The sequence below is a fragment of the Bufo bufo genome, chromosome 3 (genome assembly GCF_905171765.1).
Source record: "Bufo bufo chromosome 3, aBufBuf1.1, whole genome shotgun sequence".
Classification (NCBI taxonomy): Eukaryota; Metazoa; Chordata; class Amphibia; order Anura; family Bufonidae; genus Bufo; species Bufo bufo.
Genome location: NC_053391.1, coordinates 625,749,699 through 625,776,450, shown reverse-complemented (window position 1 = coordinate 625,776,450; position 26,752 = coordinate 625,749,699). Strand labels below are relative to the sequence as shown.

Sequence of the window (26,752 nt, the reverse complement as noted above, 5' to 3'; positions counted from 1 at the left end):
AACTAAGGTAATGCAGCGATATCACTCCCCCCGAGCCACCACCAGTGGCTGTGAGGTCTATAATTAGATGCTTCTGGGCCGGCACCAATTTCTCCTGCCGCTCCTGCACTTGGATGGCGTGTCTCACTTGTAAGTATACATAGAAGAGGGATTTGGGCAATTTGAACTCCTGTTGTAATGTAGAGAAATCTTTAAGGGACGTGTCTCCAAATAATTGCCATATCCTATCCAAACCAAATTTTATCCATGTCCTAACGCTTGAAACCTTATTAAGTTCTGTATACATGATATTTGGCCAGATTGGAGTATACTTCGTATATCCTTCGATTCCTGCCATTTTCCTGGTTTTCCACCATACCCTATGTATTAGATCTAGTTTCTATCCCCTTCTGAAGGAACTCTAGTACCTTATTTAAGGGTGGAGCGCCTGGAAGATTTTTAAACTGAAGACCTGCGAAAGACAAAAACTTTCGCCAGGTTCTGGCATAAATAGATAGTTATCCTTTTCCTGCTACCTAAAAGGGTTTTAGTTAGGTTAACAGAAAATCCCTTACTCCTCAACAACTGCCTCTCAAGTTCCACGCCGTCAGGTGGAGGTTGTCCACCTGCGGATGGAAAATCGGACCCTGAAAAAGAAGATCCTGAGTTGCCGGGAGCACTCAAGGATCTGAAATCGCTAACTTTCTCAGCCATGTAAACCATGGTCTCTTTGGCAAAAATGGGGCGATTAGAATTACCCTTGCCTGATCTTCCCTGATTTTCCTCAGTACTCGGGGAATCAGAGGGAAAGGAGGGAAGGCATAGGCCAGAAGAAAATCACACCTGTGGAGGAAAGCATCCAGCCCACAGGGGGGAACCCTCTGGAGACAGGGAAAAAAACCTTTCCACCTTTTTGCTCTGAGCCGTGGCAAACAGGTCAATATGTGGAAGACCTCAGCTTTCCGAGATCTGGGTGAACATGTTCTGGTCCAGGCACCACTCTCCCTGGGAAATCTGATGGCGACTCAGAAAGTCTGCCTGAATATTTTCCTTCCCCCTGATGTGAACTGCTGAAATAGACTTGCATTTGCACTCTACCATCTGGAGGATGTAACTTAGAACGAGCATTAGGTCCTGACACCTGGTCCCCCCCCCTGCTTGTTTATATAGGAAACAACTGTTGTATTGTCGAACATAATTCTTAGATCCTTGCCTACACATAGTGGAAGAGCCTCCTGAATTGCTTCCTTCACCGCCATGAGCTCCTTCATGTTGGAGGAAGCCTTTATTAAGCTTCCCTCCCAACGTCCCTGAAAAGATAACTTCTGAATGTGGGCCCCCCCTAGCCCCACGGACTTGTGTCTGTTGTTAAACAGACAATCGTGTTCTTTAGCCAAGGAAGACCTTGATTTGAATTGTCTGTCTTCAACCACCACCTTAGGTTGAGTAAGGTCTAGGAAGATATTGTAAATTTCATATCTAGAGGCAGACTCCCCTTCTGCCAAGTCTCTAGAATCTCCCAATGCAGCTCTCTTGTATGGAACTGTGCCCACGTGACGGCTGGGATGCAGGAAGTTAAGCTCCTCAAGATTGACATACCTTTTCTTAGAGTGATCCGGGGATGATCTATTAAATTTTGGATTTTCTGTCGTATACCGGCTATCTTCTCTTCTGTCAAAAAACACTTCTGGAGTCTGGAGTCCAAGATTAGGCCCAGGAACTGCTGACGTTGAATAGGTCTTGGCTTTGACTTCTTGTTGTTCAGGATCCAACCCAGCTTCCTCAAGATGCGGATTACTTTCAAGACTGCCAACTTGCAGGCTTTCTCTGTCTCTGCCACAATCAAAAATCGTCGAGATAAGGTATAAATAATATGTCCTTTTCCCGGATGTAAGCTGACATTTCTGCTATCACCTTGGTGAAAACCCTGGGGGACATTGCTAAACCAAATGGGAGTGCCTGGAACTGCCAAATGGGAGTGCCTGGAACTGCCAGTGTTTTAATACCCCTTCCATTTGAACTGCAAATCTCAGGTATTTCTGATAATCCTGATGGATTGCAACATGTAGATAGGCATCCTTCAAGTGCAGAACCGCCATGAAGCATCCTGGGAAGAGTAAATTTATCGTTATATTGATAGTCTCCATTCTGAACTTTTTCTCTAAGAGAAAATGTTTCAGTTTGTTTAAATTGATTATGGTTCTGTAAGAACCATCAGGCTTTTTTACCAAAAGTAGAGAGTAATAAAACCCCTCTCCTTCTTGATGCTTCGGGACTGCCACTAGGACCTTCTTTTCTACTAATGACTGCACTTCTGACGTGATCGCCCCTCCATCTTTTTGCGCTGCTTCCGTAATCATGAACCTTGTAGGAGGATTTAAATGAAATTCCAGCTTTAACCCCTCTTTTAATGTGTCCAGAATCCAAGGGCTGCTGGAAATCTGGGTCCATGCAGGCAGAAAGTATTTTAACCTTCCCCCTACATAGTCCCTGGCATCATTGCTGTTCAGACTTCTTCTCTCCTCTGGTCTGTTTGTTGAAGAAATAACCTCTTGCTCCTTCTCTTCGGGATCTTGGTTTATAAGACTTATCTTCCTTTGCATTTTCTCTGTTACTCCGACAGGAACGGAAGGGGCGAAAGGATCGGCTGGACCTTTCCCTGGAAAAAAAGGCGCCCTGTGTAGGAAATTTTTTCTTCTTGTCAGCAGCCTTATGTAGAAGGTCATCCAGAGCTGATCCGAATAGATACTCTCCTTCACAAGGCACTGCACATAGTCTTTTCTTAGACTGTAAATCACCCTTCCAATTTTTCAGCCATAAGGCCCTGCGAGCGGAGTTAGCTAGTCCTGCCGCACGGGCGGACGATCTAATAGCGTCCGCAGATGCGTCCGCAAAAAAATCTACTGCCTTTTTAATAGTAGGAAGACTAGCTAAAAAGTCCTCTCTAGGGCTCTTGTTCTTTATTTGTTCCTCTAGATCTGACAACCACATAATAAGGGATCTGGCAGTACAGGTTGAAGCGATGGAAGGTCTGAAGGAAGACGTCGAAGCTTCCCAAGCTCCTTTCAGGAACCCCCCAGCCTTTTTATCCAAGGGATCTTTTAAGGACCCATTGTCTTCGAATGGAAGAGCCGATTTCTTAGCTTCCTTAGAAATGGCAATGCAGAACGCCAGTCCTTCAGGGGGAGCGAATGTGAGGTCACAGGTTAATAGGCAGACCGAGGGTTGATCTTGGTACTCACAGTTTGTAGAAGACCCTGGGCAGGCGTACAGCAGTGATGGAGAGGCTGGCACATGGATCCTCTGGGGCACTCTCTGTAGATAGGGACCAGGCCGGGTGGTAGGTGAGGTACCCTGGGTGTTGGAAGTTTAGTGTGCCGGTGGCAAGATCCCTTATAGTTTGTGACGCCAGTGCCGGTAATGGTGGCACACCCATTTGTTGTAGGAATAATTGAGGTACACAGAGTTGTGGTGAACCAGAACTCCTTTTTACTGAACAGTTCAACTATTTACAGGTTTTCATATAAAGTTCCATATGCAGGATAATGATATAAGGCAGGCTTGACATAAATGGCAGGTAAAATCCTAGCAAGATAACTCAGAGGGAATAAACTCACAGATCAGGCTTTACTTTCTGCAGAATCCTGTCTGACTTTCTCCAAGGGCCGGATGCCTAATAGCTGGCTTTATCCTTGGGAGGGAAACCTTCCTCTGGTATGAATCCACTTGCTGCAAATAACCTTCTGCCTTTCTACTTTGCTGGTTAAACTTAGCACTGCTCTGTACTTTGGTAAGCTGCAGGATAACTTCAGTAGGGAACCTCTTCTCCTGGACTAACTTCTGAGCTTTCTTACTCAGGAACCTCAGGCAGGCTAGACTGAGTTACTTAGCCTCCTGGACTGGACTGAACTAACTCTTTCCTGTCTGGGCCTAACTATATATACTAGGGGGTTCCCTAGCTCCCTCTACAGCTTAGGAGGAGAAACTACACCCCTAGCAGGCCTGGTACAGGAGATAACAGGAAAGATACACATTACAATGCAATATAAAATACCATATCAATTTCCCACAGGAGGTGGGGGCAACATGACCCTTAGTAGTGCCCACCCTTACGTAGTGGGACACTACAGCAACGTCAACCTTTGGCGCTTTATTCCAAATAGTGGCTACGTCCTCAGAAAAGGGATATTTCCTCTTTAAAAATTTTTAAATAAAGACTCCTTTGCTTGGTTTACGCCATTCTTCATTAATTAAGGCTGATACATTTTCTGCAAAGGGAAAGACCTAGACTGTTTTGTCTGCAGCCCCCGAAACATAATGTCCTGCACTGATCTAGCCTCTTTTACATCTTCTATTCCCATGACTGCTTTGATCGCTTTTAAGAGTTTATACACATCCTCCACGGGAAAGAAAGCTCTCTTAAATTTCATTATTATCGGAATCCAAGGAGAGGGACGAAGCGTCCGAGTCCAAACCGAAAGACTGGACCTCCTCCCCCTTCATCTGACTCCGAAGAAACCGCCTTAAACGCCTTTTCCTTTTTCTTTGATTTAGCCTCTCTGGAACTATCAGGCTTTTTGGAGGATAAAGAAGCGTTAATCTGAGCTCTTACAAAATTCTGTAGACAATTGTAAAAGGATGAACTCTCCTCAGCCACTGTTTTATCTATGCATTGCTGGCATAACCTCTTGCTATATTCAGAAGCCAGAGAACATTTGCATAAGGCACATTCTTTGTGACGTCTCTTAGAAACAGCTTTTTTTAGGTTTTTCCGAGGTCGGGTTGGCTGCCGGGTCCTCCATGGTTTCTTTCCTTTCCTCCTCCATGCTGCAGCTCTCTATTCCAGACGCTGTCAGCCCTCTGTAAATTGCGACCGCCAGTAGCCATTTACGGGTTCCAGCGGCGCTTTAAACCACACCCCCCCCTGCATGTGATGCGATCCGTGCGCTCCATGCCTCACTTTCAACCCAGAAGTGGCGGTCACGTGAGAGGAGCCAAGACTCCTCCCCCTGGTCAGATCTTCTGCCTCTGCACCGACGGATGGTTACTGGTGCTTGTTATTGCACCGAAGCATCGTGCCTCAGCGCTCAGGAACACCGAGCCATCACGCCTCTGCTTGCCCCCCCGCACAGCGTGCCGCATAAGAACGGGGGCCGGAGGTAACAGGGCAGCCTAGGGAGAGGAGGACGAACCACAGGCTTCCCTTCAAAGACAGGAAACCATACTGAGGGCAGAGAGGAGTCTCCGCCTTTTTGTGCCGCAGGTATCCTGTCTTTGGGGGGCGGATCCATCCTCTTTCGTGGTGCTGTCGTGGGTGAGGGGTAAAGTTGAAGTTAATAAAGAAGTTATTTCAAGCATTTGGTGTGCTCTTTAAACCTACTGTTTCTAAAGAACGGTGCTAGAGGAATTACAGAGTAATAGACAGTCAGGTTAGACTAAAAGGTCAGAGATATCAAAATTCTTCTAATGCCACAGCGCAAAAGGCACTTCATAGTGCTGCGTCTGCCACAGACTGGTGGTGCTGAGACTGCTAGCACTGTGACTGGTGGCAATCACTGATGGCTGAGATGGCTGGCACTGACTGGTGGTGCTGAGGCCACTTGTAGCTGCTGCTGTATCTGTGTCTGACAGGACTGTAATGGCGGCGCTTCTGTTTCATTTAATGGCGGTGCTCAAACTGACACGGCACACCATAATAACGGCACATTGCTGTGGGCGGTCCGAGCCGACGCGATTTGTGGGCGGCTTCGATGTTACAGCACTGTTGCTGTGGGCGGTCCAGGAGGCTTGAGGTGCGCCGTGTTTGTATTGGCTGTCGGCGCGCTGATGTGGGAGGTCCAGGCAGCTGTGTGGTGCGCTGTGATTCTTTTGGCTGGCGCGCATGCGCATTTAACATCGGCAAACACGCACGGACACACCGCAGGCACAGAGGGCCTTTATTATAGAGGATAATTAAAATCAGCTTGTGGGAAAGATGGGTTACTCAGAAGTTGTATAAACCTATAATATGGTAGTGTGTACAACCCCACAATCCACTAAATGTAGTTTACATTGTGGCTTCACATTTGTTAGGCTACAGTCGCTATATATTTGACATAATGTGGTCGATCAGTTGTCCATGGGAGTGTTCGTACAAACGATCCCATCAACTAAACTGCCTGACTCCCTGGTGCTTGAGCACAATGGCAAGTGATCGGCTGAAATCAGCTAATCATGCCATCACCATGCAGTTTCAGACAAAGTTTTTCAGCACGGCGGATTATATTTTCGGCAGACAAGAGTCTGCTGTCGGTCATCACGAACACACGTTCGTGCTAGATTTTCAAACGACAGTCGGGAGTAATCTGCCATTCCAGCCAACTTTAACCCCTTCAGGACCCTGCCATTTTTCACCTTAAGGACCAGGCCATTTTTTGCAAATCTGACCAGTGTCACTTTAGGTGTGAATAACTTTAAAACGTTTTTACTTATCCAGGCCATTCTGAGATTGTTTTTTCGTCATAAGTTGTACTTCATGACACTGGTAAAATGAAGTAAAAAAAAATCATTTTATTTATAAAAAAAATACCAAATTTACCAAACATTTTGAAAAATTTGCAAATTTCCAAGTTTCAATTTCTCTACTTCTATAATACATAGTAATACTTCTAAAAATAGTTATTAATTTACATGTCTACTTCATGTTTGGATCATTTTGGGAATGCCATTTTATTTTTTGGGGACACATTACAAGGCTTAGACGTTTAGACGCAAATCTTGAAATTTTTCAGAAATTTTCCAAAACCCACTTTTTAAGGACCAGGTTCAGGTCTGAAGTCACTTTGTGAGGCTTACATAATAATAGAAACCACCCAAAAATTACCCCATTTTGGAAACTAAACCCCTCAAGGTATTCAAAACTGATTTTACAAACGTTAACCCTTTAGGTGTTCCACAAGAGTTATTGGCAAATGGAGATGAAATTTCAGAATTTAAATTTTTTGGCACATTTTTCATTTTAATCTATTTTCTTTTTTCCAGTAACAAAGCAAGGGTTAACAGCCAAACAAAACTCAATATTTATTGCCCTAATTCTGTAGTTTATAGAAACGCCCCATATGTGGTAAACTACTGTACGGGCACACGGCAGGGCGCAGAAGGAAAGGCACACCATATGGTTTCTGGAAGGCAGATTTTGCTGGACTGGTTCATTTACACCATGTCCCATTTGAAGCCCCCCTGATGCACCCCTAGAGTAGAAACTCCAAAAAAGTGACCCCATTTTGGAAACTACAAGATAAGGTCGCAGTTTAGTTGGGACTATTTTTAGGGTATGATTTTTGGTTGCTCAATATTACATTTTTGTGAGGCAAGGTTACAAAAAATTGAAATTCTGAAATTTCATCTCCATTTGCCAATAACCCTTGTGGAACACCTAAAGGGTTAAAAAGTTTGTAAAATCAGTTTTGAATACCTTAAGGGGTGTAGGTTCTTAGATGGGGTCACTTTTATGGAGTTCCTACTCTAGGGGTGCATCAGGGAGGGCTTCAAAGGGGACATGGTGTAAAAAAAAACAGTCCAGCAAAATCTGCGTTCTAAAAACCATATGGCGCTCCTTTCCTTCTGCGCCCTGCTGTTTGGCCATACAGCATTTTACGACCACATATGGGGTGTTTCCGAAAACTACAGATTCAGAGCAATAAATATTGAGTTTTATTTGACTGTTAACCCTTGCTTTGTTAACGAAAAAAATTGATTAAAATGGAAAATTTGGCAAAAAATAGCTATTTTGGCACCGTTTTTTTTTGTGTTATTTTTTATAGAGCAGATTCTTACGGACGCGGCAAAACCTAATATGCATCATTTCAGATGACCCGCTAACCCAGGAGGCCAAATTAAATATTCCAATAGCCAACTGACTATAAATTCCTGTTTCTGGTCTTATAAATTAAAATACACTGCTCAAAAAAATAAAGGGAACACAAAAATAACACATCCTAGATCTGAATTAATTAAATATTCTTCTGAAATACTTTGTTCTTTACATAGTTGAATGTGCTGAAAACAAAATCACACAAAAATAAAAAAATGGAAATCAAATTTTTCAACCCATGGAGGTCTGGATTTGGAGTCACACTCAAAATTAAAGTGGAAAAACACACTACAGGCTGATCCAACTTTGATGTAATGTCCTTAAAACAAGTCAAAATGAGGCTTAGTATTGTGTGTGGCCTCCACGTGCCTGTATGACCTCCCTACAACGCCTGTGCATGCTCCTGATGAGGTGGCGGACGGTCTCCTGAGGGATCTCCTCCCAGACCTGGACTAAAGCATCTGCCAACTCCTGGACAGTCTGTGGTGCAACGTGACGTTGGTGGATAGAGCGAGACATGATGTCCCAGATGTGCTCAATTGGATTCAGGTCTGGGGAACAGGCGTTCCAGTCCATAGCATCAATGCCTTCGTCTTGCAGGAACTGATGACACACTCCAGCCACATGAGGTCTAGCATTGTCTTGCATTAGGAGGAACCCAAGGCCAACCGCACCAGCATATGGTCTCACAAGGGGTCTGAGGATCTCATCTCGGTACCTAATGGCAGTCAGGCTACCTCTGGCGAGCACATGGAGTGCTGTGCGGCCCTCCAAAGAAATGCCACCCCACACCATTAATGACCCAATGCCAAACCGGTCATGCTGGAGGATGTTGCAGGCAGCAGAACGTTCTCCACGGCGTCTCCAGACTCTGTCACGTCTGTCACATGTGCTCAGTATGAACCTGCTTTCATCTGTGAAGAGCACAGGGCGCCAGTGGCGAATTTGCCAATCTTGGTGTTCTCTGGCAAATGCCAAACGTCCTGCACGGTGTTGGGCTGTAAGCACAACCCCCACCTGTGGACATCGGGCCCTCATATCACCCTCATGGAGTCTGTTTCTGACCGTTTGAGCAGACACATGCACATTTGTGGCCTACTGGAGGTAATTTTGCAGGGCTCTGGCAGTGCTCCTCCTGTTTCTCCTTGCACAAAGGCGGAGGTAGCGGTCCTGCTGCTGGGTTGTTGCCATCCTACGGCCTCCTCCACGTCTCCTGATGTACTGGCCTGTCTCCTGGTAGCGCCTCCATGCTCTGGACACTACGCTGACAGACACAGCAAACCTTCTTGCCACAGCTCGCATTGATGTGCCATCCTGGATAAGCTGCACTACCTGAGCCACTTGTGTGGGTTGTAGACTCCGTCTCATGCTACCACTAGAGTGAAAGCACCGCCAGCATTCAAAAGTGACCAAATCATCAGCCAGGAAGCATAGGAACTGAGAAGTGGTCTGTGATCACCACCTGCAGAACCACTCCTTTATTGGGGGTGTCTTGCTAATTGCCTATAATTTCCACCTGTTGTCTATCCCATTTGCACAACAGCATGTGAAATTGATTGTCACTCAGTGTTGCTTTCTTAAGTGGACAGTTTGATTTCACAGAAGTGTGATTGACTTGGAGTCACATTGTGTTGTTTAAGTGTTCCCTTTATTTTTTTGAGCAGTGTATAACCTTTATTTTCCTTTTATTAAACAATATCCTACAAAAACACAGTGAATTGTTAAAAATACATATGGAGGGCTTGGACCTGTGGGTACATTATCTCTACTATTATGGTAGATCAGGGGAACACTCTATCACTAACCACATGCGGGCTATTTATCTTTGACCTATGTAATTACACTTTAATGCCTATAGTGTCAGCCGACACTAGGCATTTGTTCATCTAAGCCGCACTTTATTAGCTGGACGCTCTATCCACACTCCTGCCTTGGTTGTATAGTGTCCCTCACTGAGAGTCTCTCAGTAGCTGTACTACTTGTATGCTTCTATCTAGATTCGCCCACAAGGAGGTCCGGCGTCTGCAGATCGCCTTTCCCTAGTCCATTCATTGCCCTTCCATAATTTTTAAAATGATTGCTAAAGACACAGCTCCCCCAACATGTTTCACTGCATAAGCGGCGTCTTCAGGGGAATGGAGCTACTATCAACCCCAGCTCCATTCCCCTGAAGACGCCGCTTATGCGGTGAAACATGTTGGGGGAGCTGTGTCTTTAGCAATCGTAGAGATAATGTACCCACAGGTCCAAGCCCTCCATATGTATTTTTAACAATTCACTGTGTTTTTGTAGGATATTGTTTAATAAAAGGAAAATAAAAGGTTATATTTCAATTTATAAGACCAGAAACAGGAATTTATAGTCAGTTGACTATTGGAATATTTAATACCTATGTCTACTTTTTAAAATGTTTGGGTTTTACACTATAATATCCTTTTTTAAACAAAACAAAAAAAAACATTTTAGTATCTCCATAGTCTGAGAGCCATTTTTTTGTCACCTTACATCACAAAAAGTGTAATAGCAAGCGATCAAAAAATCATATGCACCCCAAGATAGTGCCAATAAAACCATCCTCTCATCCCACAAAAAATGAGCCCCTACTTAAGACAATCGGCTAAAAATAAAAAATAAACTGAATCTCAGACTATGGGATGGTAAAATGTTCTTTTTTTTGCTTAAAAAAGGATATTATAGTGTAAAACCTAAATACATTTTAAAAAGTAGACATATTAGGTATTGCCGCGTCCGTAAGAATCTGCTCTATAAAAATAGCACATGACCTAATTCCTCAGATGAAGAGTCAAAAAAATAAAATAAAAACCGTGTAAAAAAAGCAATTTTTTACACTGTTTTTTTTTTTTTTTTTTTTTTACTGTGTTTATCTGAGGGGTTAGGTCATGAGAGCCATATTTATTTTTATTTTTATTTTTTTCTGGGCGATTGTCAGTGGCTAAATAGAATTAAAATTGGGGAAGGGAATTATAAATTTAGTACTCCATGGAAGTGTGGTATTCCCTGAAGCAACCGTCACACTGGGGCACGTGTCAGACTGAGTGGTGGTGTCCTTCCGTATCCCCCTCCGGTGACACACTCTGCACTTTTTTTGGGACCGTCCTTTCTTTCCAGTATGGGGGACCACACCTGGAAAACGTTGGCCAGGGATGAGCCGGGCGCCTCCAGTTCCCATACTCCGACCTGCTCTTTCCCGGTCAGAAAAGATCAGGGCCTTGAGGACTGCCTCATAGAACTGGAGGAATTTCCCTGTGTTGCCAGCGCTCCAGGACAGCACAAAAGAGTTGTACAAGGCAACCTGTACTAAGTAGACTGCAACTTTTTTGTACCATACCCATGTTTTGCGCATGGCATTATATGGCTTGAGGACTTGATCAGAGAGATCAACTCCTCCCATATACCGATCGTAATCGACGATACAATCGGGCTTGAGGACCGTTGCCGCGGTACCTCGCACAGGGACAGGGGTGATGCCGTTACCGTGAATTGTGGACAGTACAAGGACATCCCTCTTGTCTTTATATCTGACCAGCAACAGGTTTCCACTGGTAAGGGCATGGGTCCCACATCTGGGATAGGTACCGGGAGGGGTGGGTAGGGAGGCCGCGTTGATTTTTCCACACTGTCCCACAAGCGGACGTGGATCTGACTGCGAGGGACTGGAACAAGGGGATACTAGTATAAAAGTTATCCACGTACAGGTGGTAACCCTTATCTAGCAGTGAGTGCATAAGGTCCCACACAAGTTTCCCGCTTACACCCAGTGGGGGGACATTCTGGGGGTTCAATACGGGAATCTCACCCCTCATACACACGAAACTTGTAAGTGTACCCTGAGGTACTCTCACAAAGTTTGTACAGCTACACGCCATACCTCGCCCGCTTAGAGGGCACATACTGGCGGAAAATGAAAGCAATGAGAGACTCATCAACAGCGACCTCCCTTCCAGTTACATAGGCCTCCAAAAATTTGCCTAAATCGGCCTAATTTGTACAGGCGGTCATAGGCAGGATCATCTCGGGAAGGACATGCTGCATTATATGCATAATGCAGGCATTTCCAGATGGCCTCAAAGCGGGAATGTGTCATGGCCATACAGTAGAGTGGGGTCTGGTAGAGGACGTCCCCACTCCAGTACTGCCTGACACTTTTTTTTGACTAGGCCCATGTGCAACATGAGGCCCCAAAACGCCCTCATCTCGGCTGCTCCGACCGGAGTCCAGCCACCGGACCTAGCCAAAAAGGAGCAGGGGTGTTGAGCAATGCACTGTTGGGCGAACAAGTTTGTTTGCTCCACCATCAGATTCACAAAGTGGTCATGCAATGAGCTGGACCGGGGTATGCAATCTGACGCAATGGCTGGGTCAGGTGTAGATAATAGTCTATAGTTTTGTTAGTGACACCAATTGCAGTGTGCGCAGGGTACAATCACAGGGCCCTCCAAGGTGTTATAACTCACGCCCCAGGTTAGGAATGCCAGAGTGGTGTAATGTCTCTGTATGGTAGTAGTAATGGTGTCAACGGTGTCTCCTACCTGGGTACGGCTGGACCCCTGGATCCTGGCTCACTTGCAATAAAATGAGTGTAGTGCTAGTGCGAGTAATAGGGGAATTTGCAGCAGAAATTGAGATCCAGACCTCTAGGTGAAGTTCAAACTTGTCTTTACTGATTGTAACTTTCATTCAAGCAAGATACAGCTTTAGTCTTAGGTCCCAGCAGGTATTGGCAATGGTTGGCAGAAATTTATCTTCTGCTCTCTCATGTACCTGGAGCTTGCAGGAAAGAATGGCTGCTTTGTTAGCTCTAAACTTGTGGCAGGAATTTGGCTTCTGCACTTTCTATCTTCTTCTGTATGGGGACTGACTAGCTGAGGAGGAATATGGCTTCTCCTGGGTCTCTGGACTGTGCTCACAGTTATCTTCACAGGGTATGTTTTCTTCCTGGAATTTTGGAGTTTGTCTGCTTGCTTCTGTCATCCAGCTGAGGCTGCAGGGTTCAGGCTGGGGATGGTGATCAATTAACTATTCCAGCCTAGACGTACTAAACTGAACTTAAGTCCTTGCCAGAACATTGCTGCCACCTGCTGGTGAACATGGAAATTACAGCAATATACATTTAACAAGGTTTACAATGCACAGTTGTGAGGATATAATGTAAAATTACATCATATGACAAGGTTAATGCTTTTAACAGATTGTAGCAGAGTAAAAGAGTTTAGTAACACAACTCTGGGGTGTTACAGTCACTGAAAAAAAATAAAAATTAAATAGTCATATTCAGTGAAGCCCACTGTGGGAATCTGGATTCCTGATTGGCCAAAAAAATCAGGAATCACGGGGTTAAAATCCTCTGGGGTACACTAGACAAGTTCACCAGTAGGGGGCTCAGGTGGACTTATCTGGTGGGCCGGAAAACTAGTACGAGCCCCAGAGCTGCTCATACTAGTGTGGGCCACAGGGTACCTGGCATGGCGGTCCCCGCCACCTTGGGGGCTCATCATCATCGCTAGAGGATGAGGATGCGGATGACAAGAGGAAAGTGGGGTCACCCTTGTCCTCACTGGGGCTCTCGGAGTCGGAGGCAAGCAGGGCGTATGCCTTCTCAGCCGAGAACGTCTGGCGGGCCATAGGGGAGTGTGTGTGTGCGCGTGTGTGGAAAACTTTATTTTGTGTGTGTGTGTGGGGGGGGGGGGGGGCACGGGTGTTTGCGTACTTATCCCTAAACCTAACAGAAAAAATAAATAAAAAAAATGTGAAAAAAAAAGATTCAAACTCGCTGATCGGCGGTGGGGTGGGCGATGCGCTAACAGTGGCCGGACGCTGAGTGCCAGCCACAGTCAGCACACGCACACACAAAAAATTATAAAAAAGTGTGTGGAGGGGGGTGTCGGGGGCAGGAGGGCAAGCTGCAGCACCCCTGGGGAAGTCTAGGGTCACAGCTGAGTTTGAAACTATATTTTTTTCCTCCTAAACTTTCCCTGACTATCCCTACCTATCTAAGCTCTCCCTAACCTGTCCCTATGTACCTTTTTAGTGCCAGATGGCACTATGGTGGCTCAGTGGGGGTGCTGGGCTCCGGAGCTCGACGCTGCTCCTCTCTCCACGGCTCCGGACACAGAAAGGAGGAGGAGGGCAGAGCTGCAGTAAGTTAAACCTCCCGCCCGCCCTGCAGCAAATCAGAAGCGATCCTGAGAGGTGATGTCACCATCACCTCTCAGGATCGCAGAATGGTGATTGGTGGTGTATTATCACACCACTGATCACCATCCTATTCCGGGTTATCGGGTCACCAGAGACCCGAATAACCCGGAAACTTAAGTACCGGGACATCAGGGCGTACCTGTACGCCCTGTGTCCCCAACAAGTTAATCTTGTGTGTGGCCACCTTAAGGTCTTATACAGGTAGTTGTATTGTAGTGGTGTTTAAGGGGTTGTCAAGGCCTTGAAAAAAATTGGGCATGGTCTGTCATGGTCTCTATCCCTTTTAGCCTAGCTGGAAGTGTAACGTGCCGACACTCCACACGTCACTGCTGCTATGAGTATAAAGGGGCCTTTAGTTCATAGTGAGGTTCCATTCTAGGATCAAGTTTTCCTCATGCAATATTAAGGGCTCATTCAGACGACCGTATGTGTTTTGCGGACCGCCCTATGATAGAAATGCATATTCTTGTCCGCAATTGTAGACAAGAATAGGACATGCTCTATCTTCTTTTGCGGGGCCGCAGAACGGAAATTTGGATGCGGACAGCACGAGGTGTGCTGTCCGCTTCCTTGCGGCCCTATTGAAATGAATTGGCATGTATCCATTCCACAAAATTGTGCAACGGATGCAGACACATAAATAAGGTTGTGTGAATGAGCCCTTAATGTGGACAACACTTAAAAGGTGTCCAAACTGGGTGCTTCTAAGGCCTCTTTCAGACGGGCGTTGCGGGAAAAGGTGCGGGTGCGTTGGCGGGAACACGCACTATTTTTCCGCGCGAGTGCAAAACATTGTAATGCGTTTTGCACTCGCATGAGAAAAATCGTGCATGTTTGGTACCCAAACCCGAACTTCTTCAAAGAAGTTCGGGCTTGGGATCGGTGTTCTGTAGATTGTATTATTTTCCCTTATAACATGGTTATAAGGGAAAATAATAGCATTCTGAATACAGAATGCATAGTAAAATAGCGCTGGAGGGGTTAAAAATATATATATTTAACTCCCCTTAATCCACTTGATCGCGGAGCCCGGCATCTCCTTCTGTCTCCTTTGCTGAACAGGACCTGTGGTGACGTCACTCCGGTCATCACATGATCCATCACATGATCTTTTACCATGGTGATGGATCATTTGATGGACCATGTGATGACCGCAGTGACGTCACCACAGGTCCTGTTGCTCCACACAGATAAGATGAAGACAGAAGGAGATGCCGGGCTCCACGATCAAGTGGATTAAGGTGAGTTAAAAAATGTATTTTTTTATTTTTTTAACCCCTCCAGCGCTATTGTACTATGCATTCTGTATTCAGAATGCTATTATTTTCCCTTATAACCATGTTATAAGGGAAAATAATTATGATCGGGTCTCCATCCCGATCGTCTCCTAGCAACCGTGCGTGAAAATCGCACCGCATCCGCACTTGCTTGTGGATGCTTGCGATTTTCACGCAACCCCATTCACTTCTATGGGGCCTGCGTTGCGTGAAAAACGCAGAATATAGAGAATACTGCGATTTTCACGCAACGCAGAAGTGATGCGTGAAAATCACCGCTCATGTGAACAGCTCCATAGAAATGAATGGGTCGGTATTCAGTGCGGGTGCAATGCATTCAACTCACGCATCGCATCCGTGCGGAATACTCGCCCGTGTGAAAGGGGCCTAAGGCTGTGTTCACACAGGGTGGATCCATAACAAAATCAGCATCAAAGATCCCCACCATACACATGCATTTGACCACTGGTTAAATCTGCGATCCCTCAGAAGAAGTGAAACTGACGAGCCCTAGGATAGGTAGCAGGAGACGAGACAGCTGGTTCTTACCCAGATGAAGGAACCCGCGTCTCCCTGAGGCTTAGAACAAAACACACCAGCGAACAACAAACAGAAAAGGCAACAAGCACTTAGCTTTGGGATGTCTGGAGAAGCAGGATATCCAAAACAAACAAGCTCTAGCAACTCCAACAGGAAATATTAACCGCATGGTCAGTTGTGTGAGGCGGACCTAAATAGAGCCTCATCACTGATAACGAGCGGCATCTTAGGAGAGGTGAGATCCTGCCAAACAACAACATACATAGAGGAAAACAGAGAGACCTGTCAGATAGCCTCACGTGCAGCAAGTCTATCCGATCTTCTCACCTCTGTCACGGGAGGGACCGTGACAGTATAACACAAATCCTACCGAAATCAATGGTCTGTCTTGGTACTGCATAGACATGCTGCTGTAAATGGGAGACCCCTACTATTACTGTTCCTAATAGGGCATTTGAAAATATATAATATAATATATATATATATATATATATATATATATGTAAACAGGCAGCCATTTTAAATCCTCAGACGTTCCATAATGGAGTACAAAGTTTTTAATGCACTCACCTATATCAGCAATGAGACTTCCTGGCTCCTGAGCCAGCAGGAACTGTTGGACTTTTGGCCAGGCTTTGTAACGTTTGTCATTGAAGTACGGTGCGATCTTCTCATACACATTGTGTACGTGTTGTTTTTCTAAGCGGCTTGCCTCCTTTTCCATCGCCTGTCTCATGAGGTCATTGAACATCTGAAGTGCCTTTAAGCAAAATAGAATATTCTATTTATCTGGAACTCAGCCAGGTGTGATAGCTATCTTCTATGACTGGCACATACACAGCAGGTATGAGGCTCTCTTAGGAGAGGTTAGTGCACACACATCACCTTGTCAAAGACCAATGGCCATGTGAATATTATAAACCGTAATTAATATTCTTACAGAAATAATTAGAATTTTCTGCCGTTTTTTTTTTACTAATTCCATGACATTTATTGATATATTTTAATCCAGTTTATTAAATTCCCATGATACAGATATATTTTCCACAGCATAGCATACAGGTTGAAATTGCTCAGTCCCTCTGCCCAGTTGGGCTCACAAGCTTGAAGGGGTTGTCTCACTTCAGCAAATAGCATTTATTATGTAAAGAAAGTTAGTACAAGGCACTTACTAATGTATTGTGATTGTCCATATTGCCTCCTTCGCTGACTGGATTTATTTTTCCATCACATTATACACTGCTCGTTTCCATGGTTATGACCACCCTGCAATCCATCAGCGGAGGTCGTGCTTGCACACTATAGAAAAAAAAAGGACTAGCCCATTCATACTTTCGTGGTTCTGGCCACCAGAAAGGCCAGCCCCTTTTCCTATAGTGTCGAAGCATGACCACCGCTGTTAGATCGCAGGGTGGTCGTGACCATGGAAACAATCAGCGTATAATGCAATGGGAAAATGAATCGGGCCAGCAAAGGAAGCAATATGGACAATCACAATACATTAGTAAGTGCCTTATATTCACTTTCTCTACATGATAAATGTCACTTGCTAAAGTGAGACAACCCCTTTAAGGGCTATGGACGCCTTCAGGACAATATTGTTATTGCTCATAATAGTAATTAAGGAATGTAGTTACAAAGTTTTTTTTATGTAGATTAGATCTATATATGTATATTGTAATATAGTTTCTGTGCACTCTGCCATTCAGCCTCCCACATACGTCTGTGGGTCTGTCCACACATGATGGAAACACTACAGATTTTATGTACTGGACTTCCATATGGAAAACCTGCAATATATTACAGTATAGCAGCAAGGTGGATTAGATTTCAATAAATCTAAAAATTAAAATTCACATGGAAATTGACACTGTGGATATTACCACTTGCAATTCATACCTTCTTCCCAGAATTCCAGAGGAGCATGTATGGCCTATGCTGTAAGTCTCCTCACACTGATTAAGGCGTTCTCTCCAAGGAGAGATAGTACCCCCAAATCCTGACTTTGGCCTCTCACTTAGTTAAGCCAGTACGCTCTGCTCCGCACTGATGAGGGGCAATAACCCCGAAACAGCTTTCTGCAGATGAGATGCTGGCTTATTTAATATCAGAGTCATGTCTCAAGGCCTATTTAAAGGGTCAAACATTGACTTATAGGATAGCTGCCTTACACCTGGTAGCATTGGAGGCCAAACATGTCAAGTGTTCATTTGCATCCCCTTCTTCCCAATGCAGAGGGTGAAATTCACAGCAAAATCCACAAATCTCAAGGATTTTGAAACCAGTTCCTTGCAGCAAAATATAATCCTATTCGGACGTACCCTAAAAATAAATCTATTTATACTTTTTATTTCTCATTTTTATCCCCTCCCCGTTTTGGCATAAAAAGATGTGTGTAACCCTGTGTTGTGTGTGCCCTAAACCACTAAAATAGAAGCCGTGCACAGCGAGTCACGTGTAACTATTGTGACACAGTGAGAGGTTTGGTCTGGGAAAACAGGTATTTTCCTCCCATGATGTGCTGCTGGGCTGATTTACAGCCAGGTGAGGTCAAATACCGGACCAGATTTTAAATTCCGGTCCGGGTATTGACAGCACCTGACTGTCCTTAAATAAGCAGCTGGGCTCAGAAGCCATGTCTCTGTGTTGGGATCTGGGAGCCTTGTGTCTGGATGAAGGCTTGCTACCTGTTTGGCATGAAAACAGGTTGGTGCTGCTATCAGCAAGGACTCTTTGAGGCAGAATTGCCGCATGGTGTGAATTACCGCCAACACCGCAAGATGACTTTTTGTTTGAATATGACTACTTGTTTTGTCACTTGCCTAAAGTGTGAATAAAACACTGAACTGTTTGATCCAAAGAACTTGTTGTTGCCTCTATACTGCATCCGCTAATTCTGTCTACCAGAACGAGTCCCCACACTATGTTAACTGTGGTAGGTGTGTGCACGGTTTTACTCAAGCATCTGAGAAATGTTTTAAAGATTGCTTATGACACTTTACATAACATTTGTGACTGTCAGAAGCAGAACACACATAGGTCATGACAGGACAGACAGTATAGGGGTTGTGCCTATTTTACAGCAGTATTAATGGGCTATAGAAACGCCATTTGCCGCTTTATGGTGTATCCTCCATCATATGCTGTATTGCATTCCGTATGTTCACTTTAAAGCAGTTGTCTCACTTCAGCAAGTGGCATTTATCATGTAGAGAAAGTTAATACAAGGCACTTACTAATGTATTGTGATTGTCCATATTGCTTCCTTTGCTGGCTTGATTCATTTTTCCATCACATTATACACTGCTCGTATCCAGGGGTACGACCACTACTGCAGCGCAGATACAAGATGACCAGTACAGGTGCTGCTGCGCATGTGTGCCTACATGAGCTCCCACGGTCCTGACTCCCAGCCACCAGAGAGGCTGCACCTTTTCCTATAGTGTGCAAGCATGACCACTGCTGATTGCAGGGTGGTCATGATCCCTGGATATGAGCAATGTATAATGTAATGGAAACATGAATCCAGCCAGCAAAGGAGGCAATATGGACAATCACAATACATTAGTAAGTGGTTTGTATAAACTTTGAAGCAAAAGAACCCCTTTAAAATTTAAACAGAATCTATGACAAACTCCATTTGCCTCTACATAAAATCAGATGCCCATTTCAGTTTGACCGCATAACATTTTTTGTTCTGTTTTAGGTAAAAAATTTTTTTTTACCACTGACTAAAAACATCCTCTTTAGGGCTCAGACACACTACCGTGGTTTTTGTCCGCATCTGATCTGCATTTTTTGCGGATCGTAAGCGGACCCATTCACTTCAATGGGGCTGGAAAAGATGCGGACAGCACACTTTGTGCATCCATAAGTCCATTACACGGCACCGCAAAAAAATAGAACATGTCCTATTCTTGTTCGTTTTGCCGACAAGGATTGGACATTTGTGAAGGAGTGAAAAAAAAAATGGCTGCAGACTCTCAGCAAGTATCAGTGTTTTACGGACCGCAAAAATGGCTACGACCGTGTGCACAAGCCCTTAGACAGAGTATTTAACTAGTTTTAGTAAAAGGTCCACTTACCTGGGTCTGCGGTCAGGTGAAGGCCCCAGCTGAACCTCAACAGTAATGATGTCTTGTTTTGGAAACTGTGTCGATCTAGTGACATCAAAATACAGTATATTATTTGTTAGTGGGTAAACTGGACCAGACCCTAAAAGTAAGACCTCCCCCAGATCCCTAAACTCATCCTGCCCCAACCAAGACACCTTAAATTAGTTCAGGCCTTAGCCCAGACCAGATCCCTTTTACTTCTAGGCACCACAACACACAATCTCCTGTCACCGGTCAACATTAGAACCTTGTGTGCCAGGCCATAGCAGTACTGCCATCAAAGATGCATTGGAGCGGGTCCTCTGGAGGGTCCAGACACCCATCGTCCCTGGTCCGAGTTTGGACTGTTCTGGTTTGGCTATTTTTGGAAGCCTAATAGCGATGAATGCAGAGGTGCCAGGGCACACATATCCTCTCCATGCAAGCCATGGGACTTCAAAAATAGCTGTTTTCAGGAGTCCCGTAGCAGTGAATGGAAAGGCATATCTTATCGATATGTCATAAATGTCCAGATGGAACAATCCCTTTAAAAACCACTGCTTCAGAAGTTACTGGTTAGTTTATTTTTTAGGGTACTCTCTCTCCTTTGGGAGAGAGTGCCTTAGTTGGCGTGAGGAGACTTATAGGCTATACATGCTCCTATGGAATTCTGGGAAGAAAGGGATGCAAATGATCCTATAAGTCTCCTCATGCCGACTAAGGCGCTCTCTCCCCAAGGAGGGATAGTACCCCTCAAATCCTGACTTAGGCCTCTCACCCAGTGAAGCCTGTGCTCTCTGCTCTGCACTGATGAGGGGCAATCACCCCGAAACAGCTGTCTGCAGATGGGGTCCTGGCTTATTTAATATCCGAGTCATGTCTCAAGGCCTATTTAAATGGTTGAACATTGACTTATAGGATAGCTGCCTCACATCTGGTGGCATCAGAGGCAGAAGTTGTTCAGAGTTCACTTGCATCCCTTTCTTCTGGTTAATTTATGGCACAATTCCAATGACAAGAATGCAATTTTTCTGAAAACCATATTTATCAAGTCATTTTTTCTGACTCAATATCTTTGTATTTGTCTGATTTACAGCAGCCACATTTTTCACAGTAACAACCTGGCGTACTTCAGTAGATAGAGGGCACTTTTCAATCAAAGTGCATCGTCTTAAGTAGTACAAGGGTTCTTTCAGAAGAGCAGAGCTACATTCACATCACATTAAAATGCGGTGTGTGAATCCATCCCCAGTCGCTGATTGCATTGCAGTTTTATAAAAAATGTACTGTAACACTAAACTGATTAGAGCGCTGTTTGCAAATCCATTTACAGTATCACACAGCTCATGATAAAAAATAAAAAATATTTCCCGTCCGGGTGCAGAGTGGACATTCACACACACAATTTTCCTCATAGACCATCAGTCTGTGTACAGAAAATCAAAGCATGCACTAATTAGGTCAGACTCATACAAATAAATGAGGAAACGTGCCTTAACACATTCTTGTTACCTTGTTCCTTTTGACAAATTTCCTGTATAGTTAGTTTCTAAAGAGGAAGCAATACATGCAGTACAAAAAACACACAATTACAGGAAGCAAGTAAATTTTTTGGGGTTCAACAGAACCCACGGCACTAAGGGTGCCTTCAAACACAGGAGATTTTGTTACAGGAAATTTCAGCAACTGAAAATCACTTCCCTTCATTTTATTGAAGTTGTTTTAGCAGAAAGCACATGGGTTTCTGCCATTCTCATTTAGTTAAAGGGGTTATCCCATCTTAGACAATGGGGGCATATCGCTAGGATATGCCCCCATTGTCTGATAGGTGCGGGACCCACCTCTGGGACCCGCACCTACAAGGAGAACGGAGCTGGGAAGAGCTGTGGCTGGAGAACCCTGGGTTTCCCGGGGTCCGTACACCACCAGGCGCAGCTCCCCGCCTCTCCCATTGAAGTGAATGGGAGCGCACCACGCATGCGCGGCCACCGCTCCCATTAATTTCTATGGGGCCGACGGAAATAGTCGAGCTAGATGGGATAACCCCTTTGAATGGAATTTTTGCAGCAAAACCTGCTGCATGTGAAGGTACCACATCCACATTTCGCTGCAACATCTGGACCCCTGTGGTTCCATTAAACCCAAATTAAGACCTCAAAAAACCTTTTAGTGATCTAATGGGTTGTACCTATGTGTTTTGAGGCAAAATGAATCATACACTACTCACAAAAAGTTTGAGATATTTGGCTTGTGGGTGAAATTTCAGGATGAACCAAAATACACTCTAACCTTTACAGGTGAAGTTAATGTGACCTTCTCTAAACTTTTGAATGTACAGTCGTGGCCAAAAGTTTTGAGAATTACATAAATATTGGAAATTGGAAAAGTTGCTGCTTAAGTTTTTATAATAGCAATTTGCATATACTCCAGAATGTTATGAAGAGTGATCAGATGAATTGCATAGTCCTTCTTTGCCATGAAAATTAACTTAATCCCAAAAAAAACTTTCCACTGCATTTCATTGCTGTCATTAAAAGACCTGCTGAGATCATTTCAGTAATCGTCTTGTTAACTCAGGTGAGAATGTTGACGAGCACAAGGCTGGAGATCATTATGTCAGGCTGATTGGGTTAAAATGGCAGACTTGACATGTTAAAAGGAGGGTGATGCTTGAAATCATTGTTCTTCCATTGTTAACCATGGTGACCTGCAAAGAAACGCGTGCAGCCATCATTGCGTTGCATAAAAATGGCTTCACAGGCAAGGATATTGTGGCTACTAAGATTGCACCTCAATCAACAATTTATAGGATCATCAAGAACTTCAAGGAAAGAGGTTCAATTCTTGTTAAGAAGGCTTCAGGGCGTCCAAGAAAGTCCAGCAAGCGCCAGGATCGTCTCCTAAAGAGGATTCAGCTGCGGGATTGGAGTGCCACCAGTGCAGAGCTTGCTCAGGAATGGCAGCAGGCAGGTGTGAGCGCATCTGCACGCACAGTGAGGCGAAGACTTTTGGAAGATGGCCTGGTGTCAAGAAGGCCAGCAAAGAAGCCACTTCTCTCCAAAAAAAACATCAGGGACAGATTGATCTTCTGCAGAAAGTATGGTGAATGGACTGCTGAGGACTGGGGCAAAGTCATATTCTCTGATGAAGCCTCTTTCCGATTGTTTGGGGCATCTGGAAAAAGGCTTGTCCGGAGAAGAAAAGGTGAGTGCTACCATCAGTCCTGTGTCATGCCAACAGTAAAGCATTCTGAGACCATTCATGTGTGGGGTTGCTTCTCATCCAAGGGAGTGGGCTCACTCACAATTTTGCCCCAAAACACAGCCATGAATAAAGAATGGTACCAAAACACCCTCCAACAGCAACTTCTTCCAACAATCCAACAACAGTTTGGTGAAGAACAATGCATTTTCCAGCACGATGGAGCACCGTGCCATAAGGCAAAAGTGATAACTAAGTGGCTCGGGGACCAAAACGTTGACATTTTGGGTCCATGGCCTGGAAACTCCCCAGATCTTAATCCCATTGAGAACTTGTGGTCAATCCTCAAGAGGCGGGTGGACAAACAAAAACCCACTAATTCTGACAAACTCCAAGAAGTGATTATGAAAGAATGGGTTGCTATCAGTCAGGAATTTGCCCAGAAGTTGATTGGGAGCATGCCCAGTCGAATTGCAGAGGTCCTGAAAAAGAAGGGCCAACACTGCAAATACTGACTCTTTGCATAAATGTCATGTAATTGTCGATAAAAGCCTTTGAAACGTATGAAGTGCGTGTAATTATATTTCACTACATCACAGAAACAACTGAAACAAAGATCTAAAAGCAGTTTAGCAGCAAACTTTGTGAAAACTAATATTTTTGTCATTCTCAAAACTTTTGGCCACGACTGTACATGTCCAACTGTTCAGTGTTTCAGTACTTTTTGAACTTGCTGTTCCCTAACAAGGAGCTTAACGGCAAAATTCACAACAGGTGTTTGTTCCATAAATCGCCCAATAAATTTCCTGGTTCATTTAGAACTGGTATTTAAACAGTCCTCCTCATCATGCTGTTCACATTTTGACGTCATGAGACCAAGACGACACCTAACAATTGATCAACAGTACCTCGCCATTGCAATGCTTCAAGCAGGATGTTCCCAGACAGAAGTGGGCACTGAGCTTAGAGTGTCATCAGCAGGTTGCAGAAGAGATACAGAGAGTCAAATAAAGGCATAGAAGTGGACGTCCTTTGGCCACATCCCACATTGATGACCACTTCATTGTGAACAATGCCCTGCAGAACCGGATGATTTATGCCATGCAACTCCAGGCACATTTAAAGGAGGTGAGAGGCACCCAAGTGTCATGTGAGACCATTCAAAACCGTTTACATCAGCGTGGTCTGCGTGCTAGATGACCTGACCACACCACCAGGCACAGTCGTCATTGTCTTGCATGGACCAGGGAGCATCTACGCTGGACGAGGGACCAGTGGGCCTCAGTGCTGTTCACTGATTAAATTGATTCATGCTGAGCACAAATGATGGCCCCCAAGGATGTTGGAGACGTCAAGGAGAGCGCTATGCATCATCCACTGTTGTCACCAGACGAGTGGTGGTGTTACAGTGTGGGCAGTGTGTCTAGTCAATACAGAGCTGCCCTACACTTTGTGAATGGTACAAGCCCATACTACTTGAATAACATTATTAAATCCAGTCATTGTGCCTCTGCATGAACAACACCGGCTTAATTTCATCTTCATGGACGACAATGCGCCAGCTCATCGAGGTCACATCATTAGGGAACGGCTGCTGGAGACTGGGGCACCTCAAATGGAGTGGCCTGCACTTTCTCCAGACCTGAATCCCATTGAAAACCTATGAGATCAGCTGAGTCGCCGTGAAGAGGCTTATAACTCTGTAACCCAGAACCTCAATGACCTGTTGTCAAGCAGTAACTGATGTTTAAGCCACATGACAAGTTATTGAGACACTGATATTTTTTGTGGGGGTATACCGACCACTGGTGTTGGCTTTTGTTTCAATAAATTGTTTGAGGTGAGGAAATCACCATTGCTGCTTCTACTTAAATGCCCTACTTTCATAATATAATATCACCGTAGCATGAACTTTCTACGTTTTTCCATAAATTTCCCCCGAAAGCCAAATATCCCTAACTTTTGCTGAGTAGTGTTGCTATTAAATGGCTGCAATACCTGAGGTACATTATACAGTAGCATCAATATTCTCTCCTTAGTTTATGGACACCTTTGGGCAATTTGTTTATGATTGCATTTTACTCACTTTGGGCTAAAAATCATTTTATGTTGGGCTTTATTAAAAATGTTAGACTTTTTCGTAATAGATGCAGTTAAAAATCAGTCTATTTGCAGACTGTGTCACTGATTAATATTATTGAGAAAAATTGCAAGAGGTCAAAATAACTATCACTGAGAGCAAGTATCTTAAAACATAGCTTTTATTAATATATAAAGAAATAACACCCATGGATCCAAAGGATCCTTTTGACAAATACAACGAGCTATTAACTACAAAAGGGCTGAAAAAGTGAGGTGCCAAAGACAGGAACCAGTCGAGATGCGGGAAAATAGGACTATCCCTCCACTGAGCCCTTACACTTCTCAACCCAGGGACACACCTTGATGGTAGGTGTTCTCTGTTCTCGTACCTAGGACTATTCTGTCCTTAAACTGTCCTTAACCTAACTAAGAACAAGCTAGCTATGGTATATCCCGACGCGTTCCCCCCCCCCCCCCCATTTTTGGAGGATAATTGTGGGGGTTCCTCAGGGGACCAATATACTATAAACAGTATTAGTGTACGTGCGACAATATGCACCGTACAGAACAATTGCAAGCGGAACCAAATGATGCCAAGTATGTATAGAAAGCCAAAAACAATGATAATCCAGGTCTCAAGAAATAATACAGCTTATATCACCAATACAGGGTAAAATGAAGTTGTACTAGTATCCCATCACGATACATGGGCATTAATACAAGAGGACTGAAGGCAATTTACATACCAGGCTGCCGAAGTCAGTGACAATATACTCACAAAACCAGCACTATGAATGATGCCCGCTGCAGACTGGAGCAGATGGTAGCTCAGTCCCTCATGATTTCTGTTAGCCGACAGCTCTTGTGAAGCCTTATCTCTGAATTCATGACCTCGTAAACACACTCGTATAGCTAAACTCTTATCACACTGAGATAATGTTTCACACAAGCTGTCCGTTGATGGAACGGAAAGGATTTTGAAACTGTGTGTATCACAAAAACTGCTGAAAACTTTTACTAAAGACCCAATTGAAAGAAAATTTTTTTTAACCCAAAATGAGTAAAATGCAATCATAAAAAAAAAAATTCTAGGTGTCCATAGTCTTTAATATCCAGACCTCTCATGCATCTACTGAACTGGTCAGAAATCAACATGATGATCAAAGTCAAGTTTTAGAAGAATCCTTAGGACTTATTCATATGAACCATGGGAAACTTGCCTGTGTTTCGGACAATAAAAACAAGGAGGAGTTTTTAAAAAGACCACACACAGATGGAGTCTGTCTATTGTCCTTTATTTGCATGAGTGAATGAGTCTTGCAAGAAAATTGGAGCTGGAAATCCAATCCACATACTGTGTACAAAACAAGCAGTGTGTATTGATGTGTGGTTTGAATTTGGAATTTGCAACGTCAATTCATGCTGCGGATCTCTCCAGGGGTTTTCTTCCTTTGCAATGGAAAAAGGGAAGTTCACTGGCTTTTCCGTGGCAAAACCGCAGGTAATACATG

General features: G+C 44.2%; 1 protein-coding gene across 2 annotated transcripts in view; it reads right to left on the bottom strand.

The window, feature by feature from the left end:
* Positions 1-26,752, bottom strand: part of LOC120994013 (probable tRNA methyltransferase 9B) — a 67,525-nt gene that overhangs the window by 37,998 nt on the left and 2,775 nt on the right. The window contains exons 1-3 of one of the 2 annotated variants that reach the window (XM_040422475.1): positions 21,471-21,530; positions 19,950-20,024; positions 16,435-16,624 (exon numbers count right to left, since the gene is read on the bottom strand). In XM_040422475.1, the coding sequence (XP_040278409.1) occupies positions 16,435-16,615 (181 nt within the window). In that variant the 5' untranslated portion in view covers positions 16,616-16,624; positions 19,950-20,024; positions 21,471-21,530. Of the gene's footprint in view, positions 1-16,434; positions 16,625-19,949; positions 20,025-21,470; positions 21,531-26,752 lie in introns of those variants that run through there. The other variant, XM_040422474.1, reaches the window with a different exon arrangement.